This window comes from Mytilus californianus, unplaced genomic scaffold (assembly GCF_021869535.1).
Source record: "Mytilus californianus isolate M0D057914Y unplaced genomic scaffold, xbMytCali1.0.p SCAF_4, whole genome shotgun sequence".
Taxonomy (NCBI): domain Eukaryota; kingdom Metazoa; phylum Mollusca; class Bivalvia; order Mytilida; family Mytilidae; genus Mytilus; species Mytilus californianus.
In genome coordinates, this window is record NW_026262690.1 from 35,269,608 (window position 1) to 35,296,583 (window position 26,976).

The 26,976-nt window shown below is 32.0% G+C and overlaps 1 protein-coding gene across 1 annotated transcript in view; it reads right to left on the reverse strand.

Annotated features, from left to right (window-relative positions):
* Nucleotides 1-26,976, reverse strand: part of LOC127698217 (alpha-mannosidase 2-like) — a 50,427-nt gene that overhangs the window by 22,011 nt on the left and 1,440 nt on the right. Inside the window, exons 3-13 of the mRNA XM_052201571.1 lie at nucleotides 24,411-24,555; nucleotides 22,847-23,018; nucleotides 22,029-22,156; nucleotides 20,210-20,383; nucleotides 17,581-17,761; nucleotides 16,767-16,944; nucleotides 15,060-15,238; nucleotides 14,551-14,739; nucleotides 12,664-12,766; nucleotides 11,345-11,409; nucleotides 3,683-3,848 (exon numbers count right to left, since the gene is read on the reverse strand). Coding sequence (XP_052057531.1) covers nucleotides 3,683-3,848; nucleotides 11,345-11,409; nucleotides 12,664-12,766; nucleotides 14,551-14,739; nucleotides 15,060-15,238; nucleotides 16,767-16,944; nucleotides 17,581-17,761; nucleotides 20,210-20,383; nucleotides 22,029-22,156; nucleotides 22,847-23,018; nucleotides 24,411-24,555 — 1,680 coding nt within the window. The remainder of the gene's footprint in view (nucleotides 1-3,682; nucleotides 3,849-11,344; nucleotides 11,410-12,663; nucleotides 12,767-14,550; nucleotides 14,740-15,059; nucleotides 15,239-16,766; nucleotides 16,945-17,580; nucleotides 17,762-20,209; nucleotides 20,384-22,028; nucleotides 22,157-22,846; nucleotides 23,019-24,410; nucleotides 24,556-26,976) is intronic.

Here is a 26,976-nt window from a genome sequence, read left to right on the forward strand (position 1 = left end):
ATTCAATTTTTGTTGAAATCAAACAAAGTTTAATTTTGGACCCCAATTTGGACCAACTTGAAAACTGGGCCCATAATCAAAAATCTAAATACATGTTTAGATTCAGCATATCAAAGAACCCCATATATTCAATTTTTGTTGAAATCAAACAAAGTTTAAATACTGGACCCTATCTTGGACCAACTTGAAAACTGGGTCCATAATCAAAAATCTAAACACATGTTTAGATTTAGCATATCAAAGAACCCCAAGAATTCAATTTTTGTTAAAATCAAACTAAGTTTAATTTTGGACCCTTTGGACCTCAATGAAGACCAATTTTAAAAAATGGGACCCAAATTAAAAATCTAAAAACACGGTTAGATTTGGCATATCAAAGAACCCCAATAATTCAATTTTTGATGAAATCAAACAAAGTTTAATTTTAGACCCTTTTGACCTCAATATGAACCAATTTGATAGCTGGGCCCACAAATAAAAAATCTAAATACATGGTTAGATTCAGCATATCAAAGAACCTCATATATTCAATTTTTGTTGAAATCAAACAAAGTTTAATTTTGGACCCCAATTTGGACCAACTTGAAAACTGGGCCCTTAATCAAAAATCTAAATACATGTTTAGATTCAGCATATCAAAGAACCCCATATATTCAATTTTTGTTGAAATCAAACAAAGTTTAAATACTGGACCCTATCTTGGACCAACTTGAAAACTGGGCCCATAATAAAAAATCTAAACACATGTTTAGATTCAGCATATCAAAGAACCCCAAGAATTCAATTTTTTTTAAAATCAAACTAAGTTTAATTTTGGACCCTTTGGACCTTAATGTAGACCAATTTAAAAAACAGGACCCAAAATTAAAAATCTAAATACACGGTTAAATTTGGAATATCAAAGAACCCCAATAATTCAATTTTAGATGAAATCAAACAAAGTTTAATTTTGGACCCTTTTGACCTCAATATGAACCAATTTGATAACGGGGTCCACAAATAAAAAATCTAAATACATGGTTAGATTCAGCATATCAAAGAACCCCATATATTCAATTTTTGTTGAAATCAAACAAAGTTTAATTTTGGACCCCAATTTGGACCAACTTGAAAACTGGGACAAAAATCAAAAATCTAAATACATGTTTAGATTCAGCATATCAAAGAACCTCATATATTCAATTTTTGCTAAAATCAAACAAAGTTTAATTTTGGACCCTTTGGACCTTAATGTAGACCAATTTGAAAACTGGACCCAAAATTAAAAATCTAAATACACTGTTAGATTCGGCATAACAAATAAATAAATGTGATCAAAGATTTTACAAATCTAATGCGCCATACTGTGCAATTAAAGATTACTTCTTGAAATTTTTCAATATTTGAAATTTGAAAAAAAAATAATATTTGAAGAATAATTCTTTTTAATTTCTGAAATCTGAAATGAGAAAAAATTGACCCCCCACAATTTCTTTTTATCCCCCCCACCCCCTTTTTTCCCCAAAAAAATTCTTTCCCTCAAGATATGGTCATAATCTCAATTCAAATTTCCAATGAAGTTGGCAACCATAATTACCCATTTAAATTTACCATAGTGCTAACTTAATCTATTTTATAATAGAATTAAAAATATAGTGTCAAATCTTTCATATGGATTTTTTTGTAAAAAAAAAAGATGCAACATTTGCAGATATTTTTACTGGTCTTCCTTTATAAATATGTATTTCTTTAAACATAATTTAAAAGCAGTGCAAGGGAAGTAACCAAAACGTATTTGGATTACCTCCCTTACACTGTTTTAAATTATCTTTATTGTTCATTAACCATTACTTTATACATAATTTAAAAGCAGTGTAAGGGAGATAATTTCAATGATGTATTTGATTTATCTCCCTTACACTGCTTTAAATTATGTTTTGTATTAAAGTATTTGTCCATTAACCAGGACAACCTTGTTTTTCCCCCTTTTTTGCCCCTAATTCCTAAACGGTTTGAGCCATAACCCCCCAAAGCAAATCCTAACCATCCCTTTGTGGTATGGAAACTTGTAGTATAATTTCAGAGAGATCCATACACCGTTCCACAGTTATTGTCTGGAAACTAGAAAATGCTTATTTTTGGCCCCTAATTCCTTAACTGTTGGTACCATAACCCCCAAAATCAATCCCAACCTTCCTTTTGTGGTATTTAACCTTATGGTCAAATTTCAAAAAGATCCATTCACTTAAATTAAAGTTAGAGTGCGAAAACCAATGTGTCTTCGGACGACGAGGACGATGATGCCAACGTCATACCAATATACGACCACAAAATTTTTTGGCGGTCGTATAAAAACTGCAAAATTCCTTAAAATTACCAATTTAGTGGCAGCAACCCAACAATGGACTGTTAGATTCGTCTGAAAATTTCATGGCTGATAGAACTTGGCCTAATGAACATTTTAACCTCTCATCAGATTTGCTGTAATTGCTTAAGTGTTTGAGATATATTTGCCAAAAACTGCATTTTACCCCTATGTTCTAATTTTAGCCATGGCGGCCATGTTTTTTGACGAAACAAAAAATAAAACATAATCTTTATTCTAGATACCCTAAGGATCATTCAGCTTAAGTTTGGTTGGAATTGGTTCAGTAGTTTCAGAGGAGAAGATTTTTTAAAGTTAGAAAACATGATAAACAAATTGTGTAAAATTGTTCTTAAAGGGCAATACTCCTTAAGGGGTCAATTGACAATTTTGGTCATATTAAACTTAATTGTAGATCTTACTTTGCTGAACATATTTGCTGTTTACAGTTTATCTTTATCATTTATACTATTCAAGATAACCAAAAACTGCAAAATTTCCTTAAAATTACCAATTTAGTGGCAGCAACCCAACAATGGGTTATTAGATTCATCTGAAAATTTCTGGGCTGATAGAACTTTACCTTATGAACACTTTTACTCCATGTCAGATTTGCTCTAACTGCTTTGATTTTTGAGATACAAGCCAAAAACTGCATTTTACCCCTATGTTCTATTTTTAGCCATGGTGGCCATGTTTTTTGACGAAACAGAAAATAAAACACAAACTTTATTCTAGATACCCTAAGGATCATTCAGCTTAAGTTTGGTTGGAATTGGTTCAGTAGTTTCAGAGGAGAAGATGTTTGAAATAGTCTACACCAGACGGACGACGACGACGAAGTGATGGCTTAAGCTCAGAGTTCCTTCAGAATGGTGTGCTAAAAACAAGAATCTGTCCATAGTACATGGATGCCCCACTTGCACTATCATTTTCTATGTTCAGTGGACTGTGAAATTGGGGTCAAAACTCTTATTTTAGCATTAAAATTAGAAAGATCATATCATAGGGAACATGTGTACTAAGTTTCAAGTTGATTGGACTTCAACTTCATCAAAAACTACCTTGACCAAAAAGTTTAACCTGAAGTGGGACAGATGGACAAATGAACAAACGGATGCACAGACTGAAAAACATAATGTCCCTCTACTATCGTAGGTGGGGCATAAAAACTTAAATTGTGGTGCTAATGCCAATTAAACTGGAAAAAGTAAGTTTTATTATGTCTTGCCTCTTGCCATATTCATTGCAAGTGAAGCAATAAATCTAGTACATAGCTGTATTGTATAGGTATAACGATAGTGACACTGGTCCAAAACTATACATTTTAAAAATTACCTCAAATATTCCCCTTTTAACTATATTATTTTCTACAACAGGTGATATTTGATGGGCTATGTCATCTGCTGTTGTCAAGGATTTGACCTTGACATTTAAGGTGTTGATATGTAGTTTTACTGCACTCTGTCTTTCAAAGTTCAAAGAATTATACAAAAATAAATACCTACAAATATATTACGTAAAAATATTATAATGTACAGTTAATATGATAAATGTCAGTACATGTAATGAGAATTATAATTTTATCTGTGTAGCAATATGACAAATTTAATCTTTATATATTATGTTGACTTTCATATAACAGTTATCAAATTTTATGATTTATTCAATGAAAAAATGTTCCTTTGGTAACCATTTGTCAAACAAATACATGCATTTGCTCCATTTAACATCATCTGATCAAATCATTATCTATAATTATGTTTAAAATATAAAGGAAAATGTATAAGTGTATTTTCTATAATTACAAACATAAAATACAACATGTATAGACGGGTTTATCTATAATTGACCTAGAAAACATGGGCGCATCCATTAACCTCTCACGTGACCGATCCGCCATTACAACCGTGAAAAATAACGCACGTGTATTGATCAAAACATTATCGATTTTATGTTTACATTTGTATTTCCTTCATTTTCTTATTTATTTCACTATGGATACTGCCGAAAGTTATAAACTAGAGGCTCTAAAGAGCCTGTGTCGCTCACCTTGGTCTATGTGAATATTAAACAAAGGACGCAGATGGATTCATGACAAAATTGTGTTTTGGTGATGGTGATGTGTTTGTACATCTTAATTTACTGAACATTTTTCCTGCTTACAATTATCTCTATCTATAATTAACTTGGCCCAGTAGTTTCAGAGGAGAAGATTTTTGTAAAAGATTACTAAGATTTACGAAAAAATGGTTAAAAATTGACTATAAAGGGCAATAACTCCTAAAGGGGTCAACTGACAATTTCGGTCATGTTGACTTATTTGTAGATCTTACTTTGCCGACATTTATTGTTTTTTACAGTTTATCTCTATCTATAATAATATTCAAGATAATAACCAAAAACAGCAAAATTTCCTTAAAATTACCAATTCAGGGGCAGCAACCCAATAACGGGATGTCCGATTCATCTGAAAATTTCAGGGCAGATAGATCTTGACCTGATGAACAATTTTACCCCATGTCAGATTGCTCTTAATGCTTTGGTTTTTGAGTTATAAGCTAAAAACTGCATTTTACCCCTATGTTCTATTTTTAGCCGTGGCGGCCATCTTGGTTGGTTGACCGGGTCACGCCACACATTTTTTAAACTAGATACCCCAATGATGATTGTGGCCAAGTTTGGTTAAATTTGGCCCAGTAGTTTCAGAGGAGAAGATTTTTGTAAAAGTTTACGGACGACGGACGACGGACGCAGGACAACGGACGACGGACGCAAAGTGATGAGAAAAGCTCACTTGACCTTTCAGGTCAGGTGAGCTAAAAAAGGTGGAGGCATTTCTTGTGCAGTTAATATTTGTCCAAATAATTGTAGAAAATTTCAGATGTGCAAAAAAAAATCAATAAATAAAATATGTGAACTATACAAGTTGTGCCGACTGCACACAATCCTTTTTTTTTAATAAAACTTTTTATGAAAGTAAAATTACACTGGCAGACGAATGTTGACACGTTGTCAAACGAAATTATCTATGAAAATTAATCCGATGACTACAGTGCATCTGTCTCTGTTTGTATAGAAGATCTACACATTAGATGGATCCAGGATTTTGAAAGGGGGCCGCGGGTCCCCAAACAAGACACAATTTGTAGTGGAAGCGGTAAAAAGTCTGAATTAACCATGAATGAAACTTCATAAGGGGGCCTGGGCACCCCCTAAATCCGTTCCTGCACATTTCTTTAGATAATAATAATGAAACCTACCCGAGGCTACATGCATGCATTGGATGCAAATCAAACAAGTATGAAGAGACGATTTTTTTTTATACATGACGACTATCTTTAGGCTGCAAAATGGACCGACGTTCCGACAACATTAACTCAGACAAACATATTGTTAACAGAGGAGTAAGGAGTTCAAAATTGAATAAAATCAGGAAACCACGTCGATCAGCGTATAAATATACATATTATGAATGACAGTTACGCCTTATTGTATACTTGTCTTATGTAACTAAGTTTTCTATACTTTAGTGGAATAAATACACAATTTACTTTTCAACTACGATATTGCAGATCAGCTGTTGCTTAATCGTACTGATTTAAAGCTTAACACTTAGTTTGATGTTTGGTTATTTGGGACGGCGCTTTCATATTTCGAAAAGTAAGGCTAGTAAACTATTTTATTCCTGGGTGCCAGTTCTTGCTGAAAACTTAAAGGTTTTACAAACAGCTGCATCCATAGACAAATCACAGCAAAACTTACTATTAAGGGCACTTCTTTATAAACCTCGTCTTAATGGTCCATATATATGAAGGAATGTGTGCTTAAATAGATATAAGAAGATGTGGTATGAGTGCCAATGAGACAACTCTCCATCCAAGTCAAAATTTATAAAAGTAAACCATTATAGGTCAAAGTACGGTCTTCAACACGGAGCCTTGGCTCACACCGAACAGCAAGCTATAAAGGGCCCAAAAATTACTTAAGACCATTCAAACGGGAAAACCAACGGTCTAATCTATATAAAAAGTATATATTCACTTTAGTCGGATGGTCCAATATACATCCCTAATGTAATACTGTAATTCTGTATTTCACTGTATTATATATATCGGGGACTCATAAAGGAGTCTAATACAGATTCAGGATGAAAATATACGAGACCTCTATTTTGGGGTGGTGGGGAGGGGGAAATTGGCAAAACACTAAATGACGCTTTTAAAACATAATTCTAAGCATTGCTTTTAATTTACACGTTTGCGTCTTTTGTGGTTTAATGACATTCATTTATTTTCAGCACGGGCCGGAGCATGATGTTATAGGCTATGCATACTAGTAGTTTCATGTCAAGCAATTTTTCTACAAAAGAAATTGGAATCGAACACCTACTAACTATATGATAACATGGGCCGTGAAAGTTCAAAACTTCTTCGGCCCAATTAAATTGCAAAGTTAAGTCTACATATGGCCCGACGCACTGATAGCATATAGCGCAATTCACTCGGAGAAAAAAGTGATACGAAAACGTCACTAAATTTTGAGCAGTATACGTGAGTTGAACCAAAAGCAAAAATATCGTTTCTGTGAAAAAAAGTTTATCATCAAACGGTACATGTCTATAGGTATAATTTTTTCAGAAGATGTAAGTAACCGCGCGCCGGAGAAAACGGGCTGTCGAATAAAGGACCGTCGGGTTAGAAGATTGTTGAATTTTAGGACTGCCTCATTATAGGTTTTGCATGACTACAGAAATTTCTATGAGTTTGATAAAATTGCACCTGGTTTTTCTGATATATCACATTCGACCCGCAAGACAACTTATTTTTATTTATGTACGGGTTATAATAATCAATATTATGATTGCCAAATGATTATAATCGATATGTAACCTGGGATTCGTATTCGCAAATATTATGTCCCGGTTCTAACGTATCAAATAAAATTAGTTATATTTTAAGGACACGACACCTGGCCTGCAATACACTTATAATTTTAATGTCCATTCCTTATCTAATTACTTTATTATTTACTTTGAAATTTTGCCGAGGTCAAGTACGCTTCACATTCTTGTGTTTACGTTAATATATGCGGTCTGGGAAATAGATGTATATCTTGTTTACATTTTTTTCACGGTTGTAATGGCGATCGTACTACAACGACGTCTAGGAGTCGCGTCACAAACTAAGGCAGATAATTGGAAAAACCTGTCTATAGGTGTAGATGAGTATAAAACATTATATCACACATAGAAAGAATAGTATGAAGTCACTGTATGATGTGCAACAATACAATTTTATTCCATAAAGTCAAAAAAAAATATGGACATGGAGCGGTGATGTTCTTGTTTCCAGCTTAAGACAGGCAGAATAAGCAGAAGTACAGCTAAGCCACCCTTGAAACATTAATAATCAACAGAAGACGCAATAAAATAATACATTACATTTGGAAACCATAACTTTGCTGAACAATCATTTTTAAGTTGTTCTTTTTAAGGTCTTTCTCAAATATTTTTTTGTATATGATAAACAAGGAGCTGCATGTGATGTTTGTCAAAGTATACCCCATTATTAGACATTGGTATACTGGGGATTCATTTTTTTTTTTTATGGATTGAGGGAAAAATGTGATTTCTTGGTTTTGGCAAAGTCTGCATACAGGCCTATAGATTTTTTTTTTATTGTTTACACCTGTTTCTATAATCATTAAAAGTTGAATGCAGCAGTACAATAAAATAATTTTGATGCCACAATAGTCAATTATCCCGCAATGGTGGTAAGTCGTGCACTTAAGGACATTTTTTATTTTATTTTTCTGTAGACTTAGCTTTCTTTTTTTATTACTGTGTATTGTCAAGCTTGGTTACTCATAATTGTTTCTCAGTCACTGAATGTACGATGTTGTTCCATACTGGAGCAGCTGACCCGGTTTGTTTACATTCAAATTCTAATGGCTTCAAAACCACGTGACACATTGAATCGTGATGTCCAATCAAATTGGTCTATTGTCAATTGGGGGATTTTTTAGTCTAAGGCAATTACATCATTTGTTTGTATGATATTGCTTTGAAATAGTTTGCAATAAATTGGGGGTTTATTCAATAGGAAACCTCATTATTAGCCATGAAATTTGACATCAATGGAATTATATATGAATATTTACTTATGGTCAGAATATCGATCTCTTTATATTGAACCAAAATTTTTTTTTATGAAAAATATATGAATATTGTTTTTTATTATCCTACTCTATATTCCTGAACAAAAATATGGCATGATTATCGTTTGTTTCCCAAAGTTTTTCTTTCGATTTGGATGGGGTTTTTTTTCGCGGGAAAATTGCGTAAGACGTAAGGTGCTTGCCATTTTGAATATCTTAAAAATACGATTTGCTTGGCCTGTTTGGTCTGCCATTAAGATTGATGACGCTCAATGGATTTTGAAAAGGTTTGAAATGGCTATTAGAAAATTGGCATTTTTGTACAATACTTTAGAATGACAATGAAAACATATCTCTAGAAATGTTTTTTTATTTAGAAGAGTAGAAAAAATGTATTCTGCAATAATTTTGTACGTTGATATTAGCGTAGTGACGTCAATGCGGAGTTTTCCTGTGTGATAAGTACAATAACAAAATCTGAATGAACCAACATGATGACCGATTATAGACTACGGTAGGATACAGATTTGATTCTGATTTTACACATTTTAAATACAAGTTGTTTTCTTTTGACAACTGTAATCTGGTTCTCAACTGAAAAAAACGGGATGCTGCCCATGCAAAGCATGGTAAGTGATATATAGGCAATTTAACCTATTTTTTAATAATATAAAAAATTTTAACCTTAAGGATGTAAACAGGAGAAATTAAAAATATCGGGAATTTAAAATTGATATTATAAATCAGAAGAGCATTAGCTAATGAAGAAAATAAGCTTAAGCTTAAAATATTGATAGGTTATGGAACTCCTTTTCGAAATATTTAATTTTTAAAAAATGGTGGGAAAAGGCTGACTCTGACTTTTACCTTATATTTAGCATTGACATTATTTGGGTCTCAAATCATAAGAAAAGAAATCTAGAATCTGTTAAATTTTGGTAAATGACCTTTTATGAGCTATTGAAGTCTTATATGAAAAGAAAAGTGAGTGATACGGGGCAAAATATTTTACCCTCTATGGTAGGAAAAAACCCAAGGAGTCCGAACATCTGACAAAATCCCTAAACCTGACATGACTACATCCTTAACAAAAGATGAAATGAAAATTAAAAATTTGAAAAACTGACGAGCAATAAAAAAAAAAATTCATTGTGGGAGGTTGTGACAGTTGCTGGATGTTAAATAATGGAAATAACTCACAAACCATCCACCATAATTCGTGACATGCTTTCTTCAAACCCTTCACAATAAAGGGACATTCTTAGTATGATTTTTTTACATAAAGGAACAAGACATGTAATACTTCAATTTCTAGATATAAGTACAGTCTCACTTTGTTAGCTTCCACCTATGACAATGACTCTATATATAGTAATGCTTGGGAAGGACAATTACTAAACCACTCATAAGACATTTTCCTGTTCAGTACATGAATAAATATTATAAGCTACATGAAATTTTGTAAAGGGTTCTGCTCTCACCAGAGACTTCTCCGCAGTGTAAAAGTGTAATGTTTACTGTGAAAAAAACTTAGTCCATTTATCTATCATTCAAATACAGGAAAATGAGAAAGAGGAAACAAAAATCAAATTTTGTTCAAGGTGCTATCCCTAGATAATGAAGAAGTTTGTCCAAATTTTGTAAAATTCCATGAAGGTTTGACAAAGTTATTGATGTTCTAAAACCTTTGACTACAGACTATCTAAATGGTAAATGCAAAAATGTCTTTTCATTAGATAAATCAAGAAAAATGAAAAAAAAAAATTCATTATATTGCTCCAGCCTATCTCATGAATATGAAGAGGCTTTTGTCAAATTTTCATAGAAATTACATAAAGGTTTAGGAAAGTAATTGATGTTTCAATTGTTGAAAACTCAGATGATGATGGAATGTATGATTGCTATGTCTCGCTTTTGTGACTTTCTGTACAGGCCAGACAAAAAGTCCTGATTGGTTTGATCATTTTCAAATCCCATACTACATACACAAACATGCAAAGCAAAAAATATATTGAAACTAAAACAAATTATAATGGATAAATATGAGCAAATATACAACTACTCACTTGCTAAAAAAATGTCAAGTCTGGCATTAACAAAGATTAGTTAGATTTAAAATTAGAATACATAAAATAGATTCACTTTGTATATTTCTATACTTCATAGCTTTATTAAGGTAGATAGGGTGTCTTTTTCTAAGCATCCCATCTGGGCATGTTGCAAAAAATACATTTTTGGTTTAAATCTTATACCAATTATCATGTAAACTGTAAAAAAAACCAAAAAACAATGTTAACTGTAAAAAAAACCCAAAAACTAAGTCCATTTATCAGTAAAATGTGAAAAAATGAAAATAAATATTTTCAAAGTTTTGCTCTGGATACTGTATTTTTGTCATTAACAAGCTTCTGCCCAAGTTTCATAAAAATCAATGCAGGTTTGACAAAGTTATTGATGACTGAAAAACTTTAACCTCAGACTGAATGTGAATGTTAACTGTAAAGTCCATTTATCAGTAAAATACGGAAAAAAAATATTTTCAAAATTTTGCTCTGGATACTGTATGTTGGTCATAAACAAGCTTCTGTCCAAATTTCATAAAATTCCACGAAGGTTTGACAAAGTTATTGATGTCTAAAAAAAACTTTAACTGCAGACTGAACCTAAATGTTGACGCCGCTGACGGAATCTAGGATCACTATGTCTCGCTTTCGCAATATAAATGTCACAGGCTCGACAAAAATGCTAGATGACAACAGGTTTGTTTACTTTATAACTTCATAATCAACATTAATCATACAATAAAGAATATTTCTTACAAAAAATTTCAAGAATACTCACTTTGGACTACTTAGATTAATTACTTTCTGGTCAATAAATTTGTGTGGCTGTGTCCAGTTAAAAGTCTACAAAAAAACTATAACAATGAGGTCATGCTAATTATTGTGTCAATAATAATATTACGTGGAACTTTATTGATGAAATGATGATATTGCCTCATTTGTACTACAACACATAAGAGCAGAAAATTTTATTTTTTTCAGAACAAAATTTAAGTGTAAAAAGTAATTTCAATATATTTTACTTCAATCTATGAAAAATTTAATAACAAAGAATTTTATAAGATTTTCCAAAACATTTTAGATGTAAATCAATGCCCAACCTTGTGGAAATATTGGATTTTGAATCAACATCATCATTATAATCCATGAAAAAAAAAAATAATATCATCATCCATACATTAGTTTCTAAAGCTGTTTACATTTCAAAAAAGTACATGTTATAATTTCAATCCACAGTATTGACTATTTTGGAATTCAGACTGGGTGATCGGATGAATAAATAAAAAAAAAAATTTATGAATTTATGAATAGGAATCAAAAAGTGATGACAGAAGAACGATAGTTTAATTAAGCTGAACTAAAAATTTAGTTCAAAATGATTTATAATTCAGAAAATCTGGAATAAACTGTAGAAACAGAGATATGTATTGCCTGTAATTTTGATAGTATAATGCAAATGATGAAATCAAAATTGCAATACTTTAACATGAAAACTATGCTAAACATTCAAAGACAGTGAACTATGACTGAAGGCACAGGGCCAAATAATCTCTGTGAAAATGTAAAATGCCAATGATAATACACTTGCACCAAATATCACTGACTTACCATAAGTGTTTCATCTTAAACTGACCTTATCACAAACTAGAATATGTAAACTTAGAAAAAATTTCAAAGTCAATAGACCATGACCATGATGACTGAGGGGGATGGGCTGAATAATCTCGATGGAAATGAGATGTGCCAATGCTAATGCAACTGCATACCAAATATCATTGTCTTACCACTAGCAGTCCATCTTAAATTGACCTAATCATAAACTAATACATGTAAACTAAGCAAAAGTTTCAAATTCAATAGGCAATGGCTAAGGGGGTGGGGCCAAATAATCTCTATGGAAATGAGATGTGCCAAAACTAATACAACTGCATACTAAATGTCATTGAAATACCACTAGTGGTTTCTCTAAAACTGACCTAATCACAAACTAATACATTTTTGACACCAAAAAGCTGGAAACAGTACAAATTTAGTGTTGGCTTAGCGATTTTGACGAGGCAAAAATAAATCAGGGTAAAAAACAGAAAACAACCATACCAGACTCATTTTTTCTGCAACTTCTGGTTCTTTGTCATCCTTTGCTAAGTATGACAACATCTTCTCTAACAACAAGATGCCTTTCTGGTATCCTGAATGTAATCTGTCAAAAAAATCCCAAATCTGTTTCATTATTCATACAAGAGTGCACACAATGAAATGTCTTGCTGCTATACTTATTATGATTGAATTTTTGTTGAGAGTCTGTAATATGAGGGTTATTCTACAAGTATCACATACATATAACATTTTCAATGATCCATGTAATTGAGGTCAAGGTCAGATGAACCCTGCTAGACAGACATGGTAAACCTTACAATCATACCAAACACCAATTATTCATAATATCTGAGAAGACCTAATTGAACATTGTCCCTCAACTCAATCTATGTGTATCATCACAATGTAGACTAGAATATAATTAATAACTAAATACTCTTTAGTACATGGTGTTTTGCTGATCATTTTTACTGTTAACAGTTTCTCTCTATCTTTTATAATCTTTGCCCAAAATGAAAAATAGGTAAATATGTCAACAATAACTTCTATAAGGAGTCAACTGATAATTTCAACTACATACCTGCCAACTTTTCAAAATTTCCATAGGGGATTTTAAGCTTAAGAGGACCTAATACATACCTATACACGCCATTAGTGTACTTAAATAGAACAAATATGGTTTTGAATGAGTAAATGTGTGTTTAAATGTTTTTTTTACTCCTCTGAATGCCTTTTTTTTTCAAGAAAAATGCTTGTTTTTTTGCCCCTTTTTGGCCCTTAATTCCTAAAATTTGGAGGCAATTACCCCCAAAATCAATCCCAGCATTCCCTTTGTGATATGGAACCTTGTGATACAATGTCAGAGAGATCCATAGACTTACACATAAGTTATTGTCATGAAACTAGAAAAATGCTTGTTTTTTGCCCCTTTTTGGCCCCTAATTCCTAAAATTTGGAAGCAATTACCCCCAAAATCAATCCCAGCATTCCCTTTGTGATATGGAACCTTGTGGTACAATGTCAGAGAGATCCATACACTTACACACAAGTTATGCCTGGAAGTTACAAAAATGCTTATTTTTGGCCCCTAATTCCTTAACTGTTGGAACCATTACCCCCAAAATCAATCCCCACCTTCCTTTTGAGTTATTGAACCTTATGGTAAAATTTCATTGAGATCCATTCACTTTAACTAAAGTTAGAGTGCGAAAACTAAGACGACGCCAACGTCATACCAATATAAGACCACAAAAATTTTTTGCGGTCGTATAAAAATTGGGAAAAAAAAACATCATTAAAGCAATTACATTCTGAACATTTCTGCCAAGTCCAATTTTCTATATCTATAGCAGTTTTCAAGATAACAGACAAAACTTGCAATCCCCCTCCCCATATGTTCTTTTTTTAACCATGTCATGTTTAGGTTGACAGACGGGTTCATCAGTCTCAAAAACTTGAACTGGATATCCTAATGATGATAGTGGCCAAGTTTGGTTACAATTATCCCAGTTGTTTAAGAGGAAAATATTTTTGTAAAAGTTAATTGACAATGCAAGCCTTTGGTAAGGTGAGCTAACAAGTATATTTTATCTGAATTTGAGTTCTATTTTTCACTGATAGAGAAAACCAAGGTTGAATACTCACAACACAAGTTTAGCAAACTTTTATTTTTGATTCATTTAAGGACCTTAGTGTCAATTTCATAAACTATCTGTGTTAAATAAATTCACAGTTTGTTAGGACTTGTCTATATGACCATATCTTTTAGGCATTTGTCAATCACATATCATGATTGTCTGAAGTTCTCATTTTACATTAATTTGCATAATTAGTTTCAATTTGATAAATGTTTACCACACAACTCCTATAACTTTTATTTTAAAATACCTTTTCCCATAATCCTTCATAACTTTAGAAGTAGAAGTTCCTGTGATGGCATCATGATGTTGAAACAATGCCACCTGTTGTCTGATATAACTAAGGTCACCAATTTTGTCAGTAAGAGAGTGAATTACTGTTTGGTTTGTTTTCCTGACAGCATCAGCAAGACAGTAGGTAAACAGAATTTCTAATGACCTGAAAATTTAAATAAACAACAAAGTTGCAGTGAAACATTTTTTTGATTTTATCTTGAAACATCTTTAGAGCAAAATATCAATAATAAAAAAAATAATTGACTAAGATCTCCCATAATCAGCTTCTTGAAGATTTAATATGCTTAGCAGTTTATTTTACATCTCCAATTGTCAGAACTTTAGCATGAAAAAACCCTGTGGTAATATATTTTCATCTTATGTAATATCTAGTTAAGGAATGATGAACTCTTCATCTGGTCAGTGACCAGTATTGGGCCTACCTGATGACATAAAGACAGAAACTGCCTTAAAAATAAATACCTTAGTAAATCTTGTACACGTCTGATTATGTGTTTATAATGTGGACGTGTTGTATAGTATCCACTCCAGTAATCCTCCCCACGATCTGCATATGTGAAGAAATCCCCAGATAAGGTTGGAAATCTGGTCTTAGATGTTGCAACTTCATTTAAATAATCTGATAATGTTCCAAACTTAACCTGCAAAAAGAAATATGTCCTTTAATTTAATAATTTGTTAATTTTCCAAACTTCACCTTAAAAAAAAAAAATATGTCCTTTATTTAAATAATCTGATAATGTTCCAAACTTCACTTCATTTAAATAATTTTATAATGTTCCAAACTTCTCCTGGAAAGTTTGTCTCACCTTTTTTTTTTTTTTTTTAATCATTTTTAGTTTTCCAAAATGCAAGATGTCCTGCTCAAAACAGAAAAAACAATAATAATTGTAAATATGTTTTAAAACTATGCAAGCTGTTAATCATAAAACTAAAGTTACCATCTGAAGACCATGATTTTTCAATCTTTCAAGGGACATAACTCTGAATGAAAATATATTAAATAGAATATACTTTATGATTATTAAATGGCAAAAAAACCAAGAATTTTGGTCTTGGCACACATTAGTTGTTCTCTAGAAACTATCAATTGTGTTGGCTTTCCCATCTGCAGGAGCATACCATGCAACTCCTAAATAATAACAGCTTCCACAGTATGGTCAAAAAGTGTTGATGGCAAAGTAGAAATATATTTTTTCATCCAAAAATCATTTGTAAAGCAACAGGAATATGATTCACCAAAATATTTGCAAGAAGCATAAAAATGGAAGGCAGTGATCTTTCTTTCTTATGCATTTCTGTACTTAATATCTATATTATATACATTCAAATGTATAGCAACTTCTTAAAAATTGATCACATATCTATACTGGACACTTTTTTTGTAGATAAGGCTTCTTAGAATAGCAATGTCTAACCATTGATGGCAGATATGACCCACTCTGTCAACAAACTTGTTTATATTATGCCTAATTTCTATTTAAGGATAAGGTCTATGACAAATGTATCACCTATTTATGTAGAATGTAGCACTTCTTGTGTGCAGACATCCTTAAATGAATTATATAAGTGCATAATCTCTATTTGCAGATAAGCGCAGAGTTTTGAAGACTATCTTATATCTGTTTGATGGCAGCCTTGAAGTTCATTTGCCTAAGCTCTTATTCTACCAACCTGGATTAATGAGGCGATCTTTAAGTTGAAAAGGTCTTTTTTATAATTAACATAGACTTTTAAACCATGAGCTGTGCACTTAGTAAGGATAACTTATTTTCCAATTCTGGTAAACAATGGTATTTAAATTGAATCAATTAACGGGCTTATACCAAAAGTGAAAATAGCTACTATTTATCATCTATGTAGGATTAAACTTCTTTCCTTTCCAGCTTTCCTTGTTTAGACGATTTTTAAAGATATTAACAATTTTGCACTATCAGTTTCTAATGATTCTCTAATGACAGACTATTCTATTGATAAATGATCCTTTGTGATAAGTATGAAGACATTGAGTTAAATTACATCTCTTCTTATTTAGTTTCCAAGGATGACCTCTAGTATATTGAGGACAAGACCTGAAGATTAAGTAGAATGTCCCATCCCTCTTTATTGACAGCCTTGAGTTAGAAAATTGACTCACACTTGGTGAATAATATTTTCAGAATGTCTCACCTCTGTATGAAAATCAGACCTGGAGTTTATATAAGTCATCAATTTTTCTAAGTTGATCAACTGATTATGCCATTCCAGTGATGTAGCATACCGTAAATCATCACCATGGGGTACCAGAATAACACCAGTTCTGTAAAGCTCTGCTTTCTTCTGAAACTGTTCCCACAGTTGTTCACCTCTATCAAATCATATAATGAATAGATGAAATTGAATTACAAATTTTAAATCTGCTGATTTTTTGAAAGTTTCATTTATTGGGACATTTTTGGCAATTAAAAATGACTCCACTAAAAAAAAAACCACTCTTATTCTACAAGGAAAGTTATAAGCCTTCATAATCTTAGGGATTTCTCCTATTATTACTGTACTAATGGGTAGCTGTCTTATTGATGTATATCCCACTTCTCCTTTTATTCATATTTAGACCATATGTTAAAATCCACAGAAAAGTAACTATTTGAAAAAATTTAAGTTTGCTTTTGACACATAACGTATATATAATTCTTATTATTGATCAAAATTTGAAGTGCATAACTGCACATGTTGTATCAAGAATTTTACAGTTCATATGTAGGATACTCAGCTTTGAATGCTTTGCACGAAAAAAAAAAAAGAATTGCACAAGGATACATGATAGGAAGCAATTCAGGAAACACACTATTATTTCTTATATTTTTCAAAGTGTGTTTAACCAGCACATTTAAAAAAATATTGAACATATTCCACATATTGAATTTCTTTGCCTATCAGTGGCTTGCTTTACATGGTAATTAAACAAAAGTAAATATGTTATAAGGTGCATAAATAATCCTACAAAGACTCAATGTTGTTATCGTCAATAGATTGAACATCAACTTTCTTGCTTCCATGATAACATTGCTTCTTAAAGAAGTCATACTGACAACACACATAAGGATCTGGTCCACAGGAATGCTGAATGGCATAAGACAGAAATGGAATCATATGGCAAAATATGTCTGTTGAGTCAGTTGAAGCTAAAAAAAAATCATATATATATGCAAATCATTCATTTGCAATTTAGGATCATGCATTTATTTTGGTTTCATACTTAAATTCATTTCAAACTCTATTTTGCAAAATGAACTTTGTTCATCAAACAATGGGAGGCTGCATGTTAACACTGGTCACATTCAGGTTTCAACTTTACATTATTAAACTAACTTTTAATGTCAATATGAATTAACTTCACCCTAGTTTTATCACAAGTTTATTAATTCAACCTTTTGCCACATGGATAGATTTTTATTTCAATATGTATGGCCTTAACTTTTAGCAGAATAAAAACAATTTTAATGATAGTTAGACATGCCAATGGTATGATTTCTCAAAAAGAATAAAATTACAAGTATTCAATACTGTAAATTATCATAAGTAACTTTTTTGTATTGGTCAAAATAAACAAGAGGAAGGACTTACTAAGAGTTCAAAACAAGTGTGCACACCCTGAAATGTCTCCCCTGCTTTACTTATGATTAAATCTATGTTAAAAGTCTGTAATATGAAGTCTTTACAACAAGTATCACATAAACTTAACATTATCAATGGTCCATGAAAGTGTGGTAAAGGTCAAATGAGCCCTGCCAGACAGACTTGACACCTTACAATCATTCCATACACCAAATATAGTGGTAATATTGCTTATAGTATCTGGAAAACAGACCAAACCACAAAAAATAACACTTGACGAATGAACCATGAAATTGAGGTCAAGGTCATATCAAAACTGCCAGACAGACATGTACAACTTACAATCATTCCAAACACAAAAAGATAGAAGGCATGTTGCTTATAGTATCTAAGAAATAGACCAAACCACAAAAACTAAACATTGTCCAATGAACCATGAAAATGAGATCAAAGTCGGATGAAACCTGCCAGTCATAAATTTACACCTTACTTTCATTCCATACACCAAATATAGAGGCCCTATTGCTTATAGTATCTGAGAAAAAGACAAAAGTACAAAAAGTAAATGTCCACTGAACCATGGAAATGAGGTCAAGGTTCAGGTGAAACCTGCCAGCTGAGCATGTACATCTTACAACCATTCCATACACCAAATATAGTTAACCTACTGCTTCTAGTATTTGAGATACAGCCTTGACCATATAAACTAACCCTTGATCACTGATCCATGAAATTATGTTAAGGTCAGGTGAACCCATATACCAAATAATAATTATCCTATAATGACAAAATATGTGAACTATGATTTTTGTTCATGCAGTCACTGAACCATGAAATTGAGGTCAAGGACAATGGACATGTGACAGACGGAAAATTCACAACATAAGGAATCTCCATATAAGGTATTAAGCATCCAGGTCTTCTAACTTCTGAAATATAAAGCTTTATACAAATAGTTTAGGCCGTCACAGGATTGTAATCCCTATGGCTCCCATTCTGTGACTCCTCACAAGCAAGTCAAAAACTAGGTCAACACTGCCTCATGTTCATGTGACTGTTCAAGGTCAGGACTCTCTTCAGTGGCTGTCCTAGGGGGATGTACACCTTCATACAGTAAGAGACCCCACATGGTGCTATCCTAATAATGTTTGTCAGAACATGATAGTTGCTGATGTTTTTTTGTATTTAAAATACAAATTTTAACAAAATCTCATCAACATAAATGTGTAGTAGGTGTACACTCAGTATATACCAACTAAAAGACAATAAAAAATAGAAATAATTCAATGTGCTACGGATCATAAGGTACATTGTTCAAGACTTTATGTTGACCTCTAAATGTCTTTTGGTTTTTTTTTTTGTCATTGTGTGCCTTTGAGTATCTACTCCATATCTCATATTATTCATATTGATTTTGCTAGGGTTGACATTTCTGATGTATTTGTTTAATCTAGGTCAAACTTCATCTTGTCAAGTAAAATCCTAAGAACATCAGAAAGTCACTATACTATGTTTTGTAAAGAGCTTGGCATAATGATACAAAATTGGGGAAATATGATAAAACTACATTTGTAATTACTAGTTTTTGACCATTGATAAGTATCAGAGGTGTCCATTGCTGATAACCATAAACCTACTAGAAGTTCCAAACATACTCCAGTTTTCCTGTTTTTATTTATCATTTTATTTTACAGTAAACCCTTCATCAGTTCAAAATATAACTCCGATCTTTAATTGAACTAACTTTTTCTTTCTTTGATATTTATCCTTTTTGAAAATTATTTATAAGCAACATGTTCCCCCATTCATTTTATTCATTTCTTATTTTTTGCAACCAATTAATTCTGCTCCATATATTTTTAATTTGTCATATAAAGAAAGACATAATAGGTTTTAAGTTCTTCCTTAACCATATGACCCTTGTATGACCTGTAGTTATCAGTATACGTGTCTTGTTTTCAGTGTAGACTTCTGTCTTTCCAAGAGGATCTTATTCCATGAAACATTAAAATTACCCCATCCCTGTCTCCAGAAGAACTCCAAACTCCTCTGCTCTGCTAGATGTTTTTTTATACTGTAATGAATTCTCTGAATAACCATGCCATTTATGCCAGAATGTTTCACAAGATATGCCATGGTTGGGGAATGACCAAATGGATCTACAGACCATCCAGCACTTGGATGTATACCTACAATAAACATACTTGTTACTTATACTTTATGTCAAGAGTTTCTGAGTATAAATACAATGCATTCATTATACTTTGAATATGATTATAAGAGAAAATCCAATGAAGCCTTGAACAGATTGGTTCAATTGATTAAAATAATTGACATAACATAATGAAAACAGAAAATTTAGCATATAAAATAATATTGCATTATTTGGAGAGGGGTTAAGACATTGTAAACATAGAAACACGAGCCACTGCCTAATAGCAGAAGTCGCTGTCCACAGGCTTAAATGCATCCATAAAAGCTAAACGTTAACCCAATAGGGGGATTGAGTCACCATTTCATAGAGGGACTACTGTAGTTGTTTTTCAAAAGCCATAAATCTAGTGTCCACTAATATTCATATTCAGGTGGAGCAGACAGGGCTCCATGTACTATTGAGATTAATAGCTGCTAATGCATATATATCAACTGTAAATGATTTGTTGTCAAAATCAAACTTATCCTGAAATCGCCCTAAACAATAAAGTTATTATATAAATATTGATGATGCTCTTGAAAGGCTGCCAAAGATGCTAGAAAAATAACAAATGATTATATTAACATTAGTGATATCCACGACACCAAATTGTTTTTTTTTTTATAGGACATAATTAGATAACACTTATAACAAGATTTTTAAATAAAAGAAGAATGTGTCTAAAGACACGAATGCCCCCCCTCAAGCTTACCAATTTTCCAAGTAAAAAAAGGGGCATAACTCTAGAAAATGACTAACAACCCCAATTCGAACTCTGTCTGCATGTTGTGGTTCTTAGCATTGTGTATAAGCTTCATAAATTTGGATGAGACAAACTTAAGTTAGAGTGTGGAAACGAAATATTTTCAATTTTCCAAATTATAAAGGAGCAATAACTCTAAAACTGTAAGCGACTCACTGCCCAAATTCGAAATCTGTCTGATCGTTTTAGTTCTTAGTTTTGTGAAAGAGTTTCATAAAATTTAAATAAGAAAAACTTAGGTTAGAGTACGGAAATGAAATAAAATGTGATTTTTCCAAGTTATAAAGGGGCATAACTCTAGAACCGAAAGTGACTCACTACCCAAATTCAAACTCTGTCTGAGAGTTTTGGTTTTTAGCATTGTGTATGAGTTTCATAAAATTTGCATGAGGCAAACTTAAGTTAGAGTGTAGAAACAAAAATGGGACAGACGGATGGAGTCAAGGGTAAAACTTTATGCCACCGTTGCCTATGGCGGGGGCATAAAAAAAATCAATTAGGAAATATTTTCACCAAAGATCTAAAGATAAAAATTGATCATAACTTATTCTCAATTGTTTATAATGTATAAGCAATTTTTTTATTGTATACTGAATAGTGACTGTGCAAGAGCTTGTATTAAGGATAATTTTATTTGAAAAGTATTGCTTCATGATCCTCTGAGATGGTATTTTAGAGGTTGATAAATATAGAATAACTATACATTATATCTCAAAATATAAATATAAAAAAAAAAATTTATTATACAAGGCTTATTAACCAGTAGAATGTTAGTCATTGCTGCACATTTCTATCCTGTTTCAACTGAGAACTTGTAATTATCAGTTGTAATCATTTATGTTAAACACAAAAATATAAAATATAAACAAGTTTTTACCTAAATTTTGTTGAAGCCATTGATGACCTTCTATCAGCTGATCGAGCATGGCAGTGTAATGGGCTGTTCCTTCATCTGTCATCACCCATCCCCCAGTTGTTATCTCTAACTGTTTATTATGAAGCAATCTAAACAGAAAAGATCAGTTCAAAATTCAATTAAAGAGTCAGTTTTTATAATATCTCTACAATACTCAGAATGGATTCTAGTGTTAAACTGTATTTAAGACCCTGAAAGATAAGTTCTACTATCTACTTGACAGAGAGTTCATAAGTTATTGCACAAAAACTACATAAAGTGACATTTTCCAAGTGAAAATTGACAATATTGAACTTGACCTCGATTTTGTCATTAGTACCAACATATTAAAATTTGAAAAGCATTTGCTGAACGGTTCATAAGATAATGCACAGAAACTGTTGGCAGCACGCCACTGGCACCATTTCAAGAACTGGATTTTCCCTTCAGAAAACCTGGTTAAAAACTGGGATTTCAAATAAGCTACCACACATAAAATTTGGATTTCTAAAAAAAAAAGGTTTTGGATAATTTAAAGATCTCAAACATACAATAGTTATTATTATTAATCTTGCTGTTGTGAGGGATGGTGGTTAATATATTTTGTCATACATGAGAAACCTCCATCAATTTCTTATTTGAGAACTAAAACAGATATTATTTTATATTTCATAATCACCCTTTACTAAAAGATATGTTTTCCCTTTTAAAACCACTTTTTTTGTCATAAATATAAATAGAACATATATCTACTTCAAAACAATATTTGTTAAATATGGGGAAATGGAATGTTAATTTACCGTTTAAGATCATCTTTCCTGTTCTGACTAGCCTGATTCCACCATTCTGATAAGAAAACCATTTCCGACCATATAAATTTGGTACTCTGGTTCTTAGACAACATTGATATGATATTGTTTAGGGTGTTTTTCCCATAAGTTGTGAAGTAACCTTGTAGAGTTGACTTCCAACCTGAAAAATATTAAATTTAGAGTGTCTAATGAGTCTATAATCTACACCCATTCACATATCTTCAATTCAAAACTCAATATGAACAAAGTTTCATGGCAATAATCAAAAGTTGCTTTCAAGCATAATTCAGCAGAGACAAAATACGATTCAAGTTATATAAAAAAACATCTGGACCAAGAAGTTATATAGTAACGGCAGAATGTCTTACCATTTGTAGTGTTTCATTCCTAGTGTTCTAATTTTAGTAACACTGACAGTAGATCTGTTTACAGTTTCGGTTTCATCAGTTAATATAATACATGCTGAATAATTTGTGTTTGGCTGAAAATCTATTCAGTATATGGTTTGGGATGATAAGCAGATATTTTCTTACAAACAAAACCAAGTTAACCTCATATAAATTGGCTAGACAAATAAACGTTCTCTAATTATATACAGTTTAAATGGTTATGGCATTAAATTTGTATAAATATAAGTGTCTAAGAATGAATGTTTTAAAGGGTGTTTTTTTTTAATTGTAAATAAACTGACAAGTGTTACTTAGCTTATTATATATTTTATCAAATAAATGAAGTATAGTTAAACCCATAAAATTTGCAAATAAATAGCATGAATTTTAAATGAAGGTTGAAAACATATCTAAATGTAAATTTCTGTTTTATTATTGGTAGTTTTTCAATTCAAATTGGATACTGCGATATAAGATTCTGTCATGTAAATCAACAAGAGGTGTTTATCTAAAAATAAATTATGTGGCAGAAAACAAAAATAAAAATTTTCATGTTTGTTACTAGATTATCTTAACACTTTTTTTAGCAATTGTATTGTTTGAAAATTGCATACACTGCAATGTCTCATCCGATTACTGATTAGGACTATATGTATGTTGAAAGTCCTTCAGGTCAAGAATTAAAATTAGCAATGGTCCATCAATTTGAAGTCAGAAGCTTTGTCAGACACATTATCTATTTAAAGGATGACTTTAAGATTTCAGAAGTTTTTCAAAATGCCAAAAAAAAAGGGATATAAAAGGATGCAATTTCCTTATATATCGATTCTCATAAAGATCTAATTTTTCCAAAAAGTGTTCATTAAAATCAATTATTTCATGATCTCTATCACCTCTGACAAACATGAGGTTTACCATATTTCTTAATCAAATGTATGTTTAAAATCAAATGCTGTATCAAAAAAATAACCTTCCTTTTTGATAACATTTAAACAGCATATTGATACTGAAAGCTTTATACACAGCCATTTGAAAACAATGGTAAATTTTTTTTTCTTTTCTTCTGTGCTTACAACAATTGTCTTCTAAAGTTCAGTTTAATTGAACTTTACAGTTCCTGGAGTCTTAGAAATTGTATGCAGTATAAAAAGATACAGAATTACCTGGATCCACATGAGAATGAGGCATAATGATGACCTTCAACTTCTTGATGTTCCATCTATCCACAGTTATAAGTTGTAGATATCCACTGACTGGGTAAACATATTTGGGGTACGATAGTCTCAACTTATCTATTTCCTTTTCCATCTGTAATAAAAATCAATATACATACAGGCTACCTGCAGTAAAATTTATTTGACCAAAATGATTGCTTCATTTTTAAAAAAAGTTTTAATCCCTTTGAATGTTGGTAGATCCTGGTAGAAACATTAAAAAGCTATTGTTGCATGAGATTGAAAAGGACCAGCATGTCAACTTCCTATTACACTGGTATAATGTATTGCCTGTTGAGTTCATTCTAACTCAATACTATATTGTTTACCTTCCAGAGATAAAGGTTGCATTATTTGTATAAAAAAAAAACTTAACATTGGTAAATGAACCATGAAAATGAGGTAATGGTCAGAAGGACATGTACATTTTACTGTGATTCTTTAGACCAAATAAAGTTTACCTTCTACTCTAAAACCATGGAAACTATACCTAAATCGCCTCACTTTTACTGAGATAGTAGAAAACACTCAAAAACAATTTACAAAATTATCATTTTGGGGCAATAACTCTATAAATTTGTAATCCAATGCCAATGGTTTCTGTGATTTAGCATTTTGTAGATCTTGTAATTGTTGATCAGTTTTGTTGTTATTATAGTTTCCAAGACAATAGGCAAACCGTGTCATCCAATCGTTTCACAGTGGCATTTCTGAAGATGTTGTATTGCTGTTTATGGTTTCTACCTTATGATCTAATATAGTATTGAAATAATAGGCAACTAGACAAAGTGATGCCCCCCTCACTCCACTCTGAAGTATCTGTATTATAACAAAGTCAATGTAGGACTTTCTTTGAGATATTATTGTGTCTGGGACACACAAATGATGCCCCTGCAGATGCAAAGTGATATTTTAAAATACACAAAGTTGAACATGGGAGCACAAAGGTCTATGGTTCACTGTAGGAGGAATTATCCGGAAACTCTATGCACCTTTTATGGGAGTATATACTCCAAAATGACAAAGTTCAACTATCTCCCAAAAGAGCAAATATTAATAAAAAACAAAACCTTGTCCACATGCATACCTTCAATAAATGTACAAACAGCCATCAAAGTGAAAACTTCCTAGCATTCAAACTGTAGAAGTTATGTGGAATAACTATATACCCATAATGGGACGGACAGGGGTAAAACAATATGCCCCCCAACTTTAAGTTGCGGGGGCATAAAAAATAGGAAAATAAGTATTAATAGTCCTTTGTTATAACCTGGATTCATAGTAAAATTTTGGTGCAAATGAACCACTATGCACCTCTTATGCAGGTAAATACTCCAATAAACTGTTAACACAGAGATATGTCTCGCCTTTTTGTAATTTTGATAATGCAAATGTTGAAATTAAAATAGCAATACTTTAACATGTAAGTTATGCAAATATTCAAAGTCAATGAACCATGACTCACTGAAGGTACAGGGCTTAAAAATCTCCATAGAATTGAGATGTGCCATTGCTAATATAACTGCATACCAAATACCATTGACTTTTCATAAGTCGTTCCCTTTAAACAAACCTAAACACAAACATTAACTTGTAAACTATGTAAAAGTTTCAAAGTCAATGAACCATAATGAGGGGGTGGGGTATTATAATCTCCATGGAAATAAAACTTGCAAATGCCAATACATTTGCATACCATATATCATTGACTTAACGTAAGTGGTTCATCTTAAACTGACCTAATCACAAACTAATACATGTAAACTAAGCAAAAGTTTCAAAGTCAATTGACCATGACCGAGGGGTAAGGACCAAATATTCTCCATGGAAATGAGATGTGGTAATGCTTATTCAACTGCATATCAATTATCATTGACCTACCACTACAGTTCCCCATAAACTGACCTTATCACAAACTCATACATATAAACTAAGCAAAGTTTCAATAGACCATGACTGAGGGGGCAGGGCCAAATAATCTCCATGGTAATGAGATGTGCCAATGCTAATACAACTGCATACCAAATATCATTGACCTACCACTAGTGGTTCACCATAAACTAGACCTAATCACAAACTAATACATTGTTGATGCCACCACTGCTGCCGGAAACAGCATACCTATGTCTTGCTTTTCAACTCCGTCAAGGCGAGACAAAAAATATCTCCCAAAAGAGCAAATATTAATAAAAATCAAAAGCCTGACCACATGCACACCTTCAATATATGTACAAACAGCCAGCAAAGTGAAAACTTCCTAGCATTCAAACTGTAGGAGGAGTTATGTGGAATAACTATATACCCATAATGGGACAGACAGGGGTAAAACAATATGCCCCCAACTTTTAGTTGCGGGGGAATAAAAATAGGAAAATTAGTATTAATAGTCCTTTATTATAACCTGGATTCATAGTAAAATTTTGGTGGAAATGAAGCATTTTTACCCTTTTTCATTGTAATCTTATGTTCTATTTTTAGCCCATGGCAGCCGTGTTGGTTGATTGGCAGGAACAAA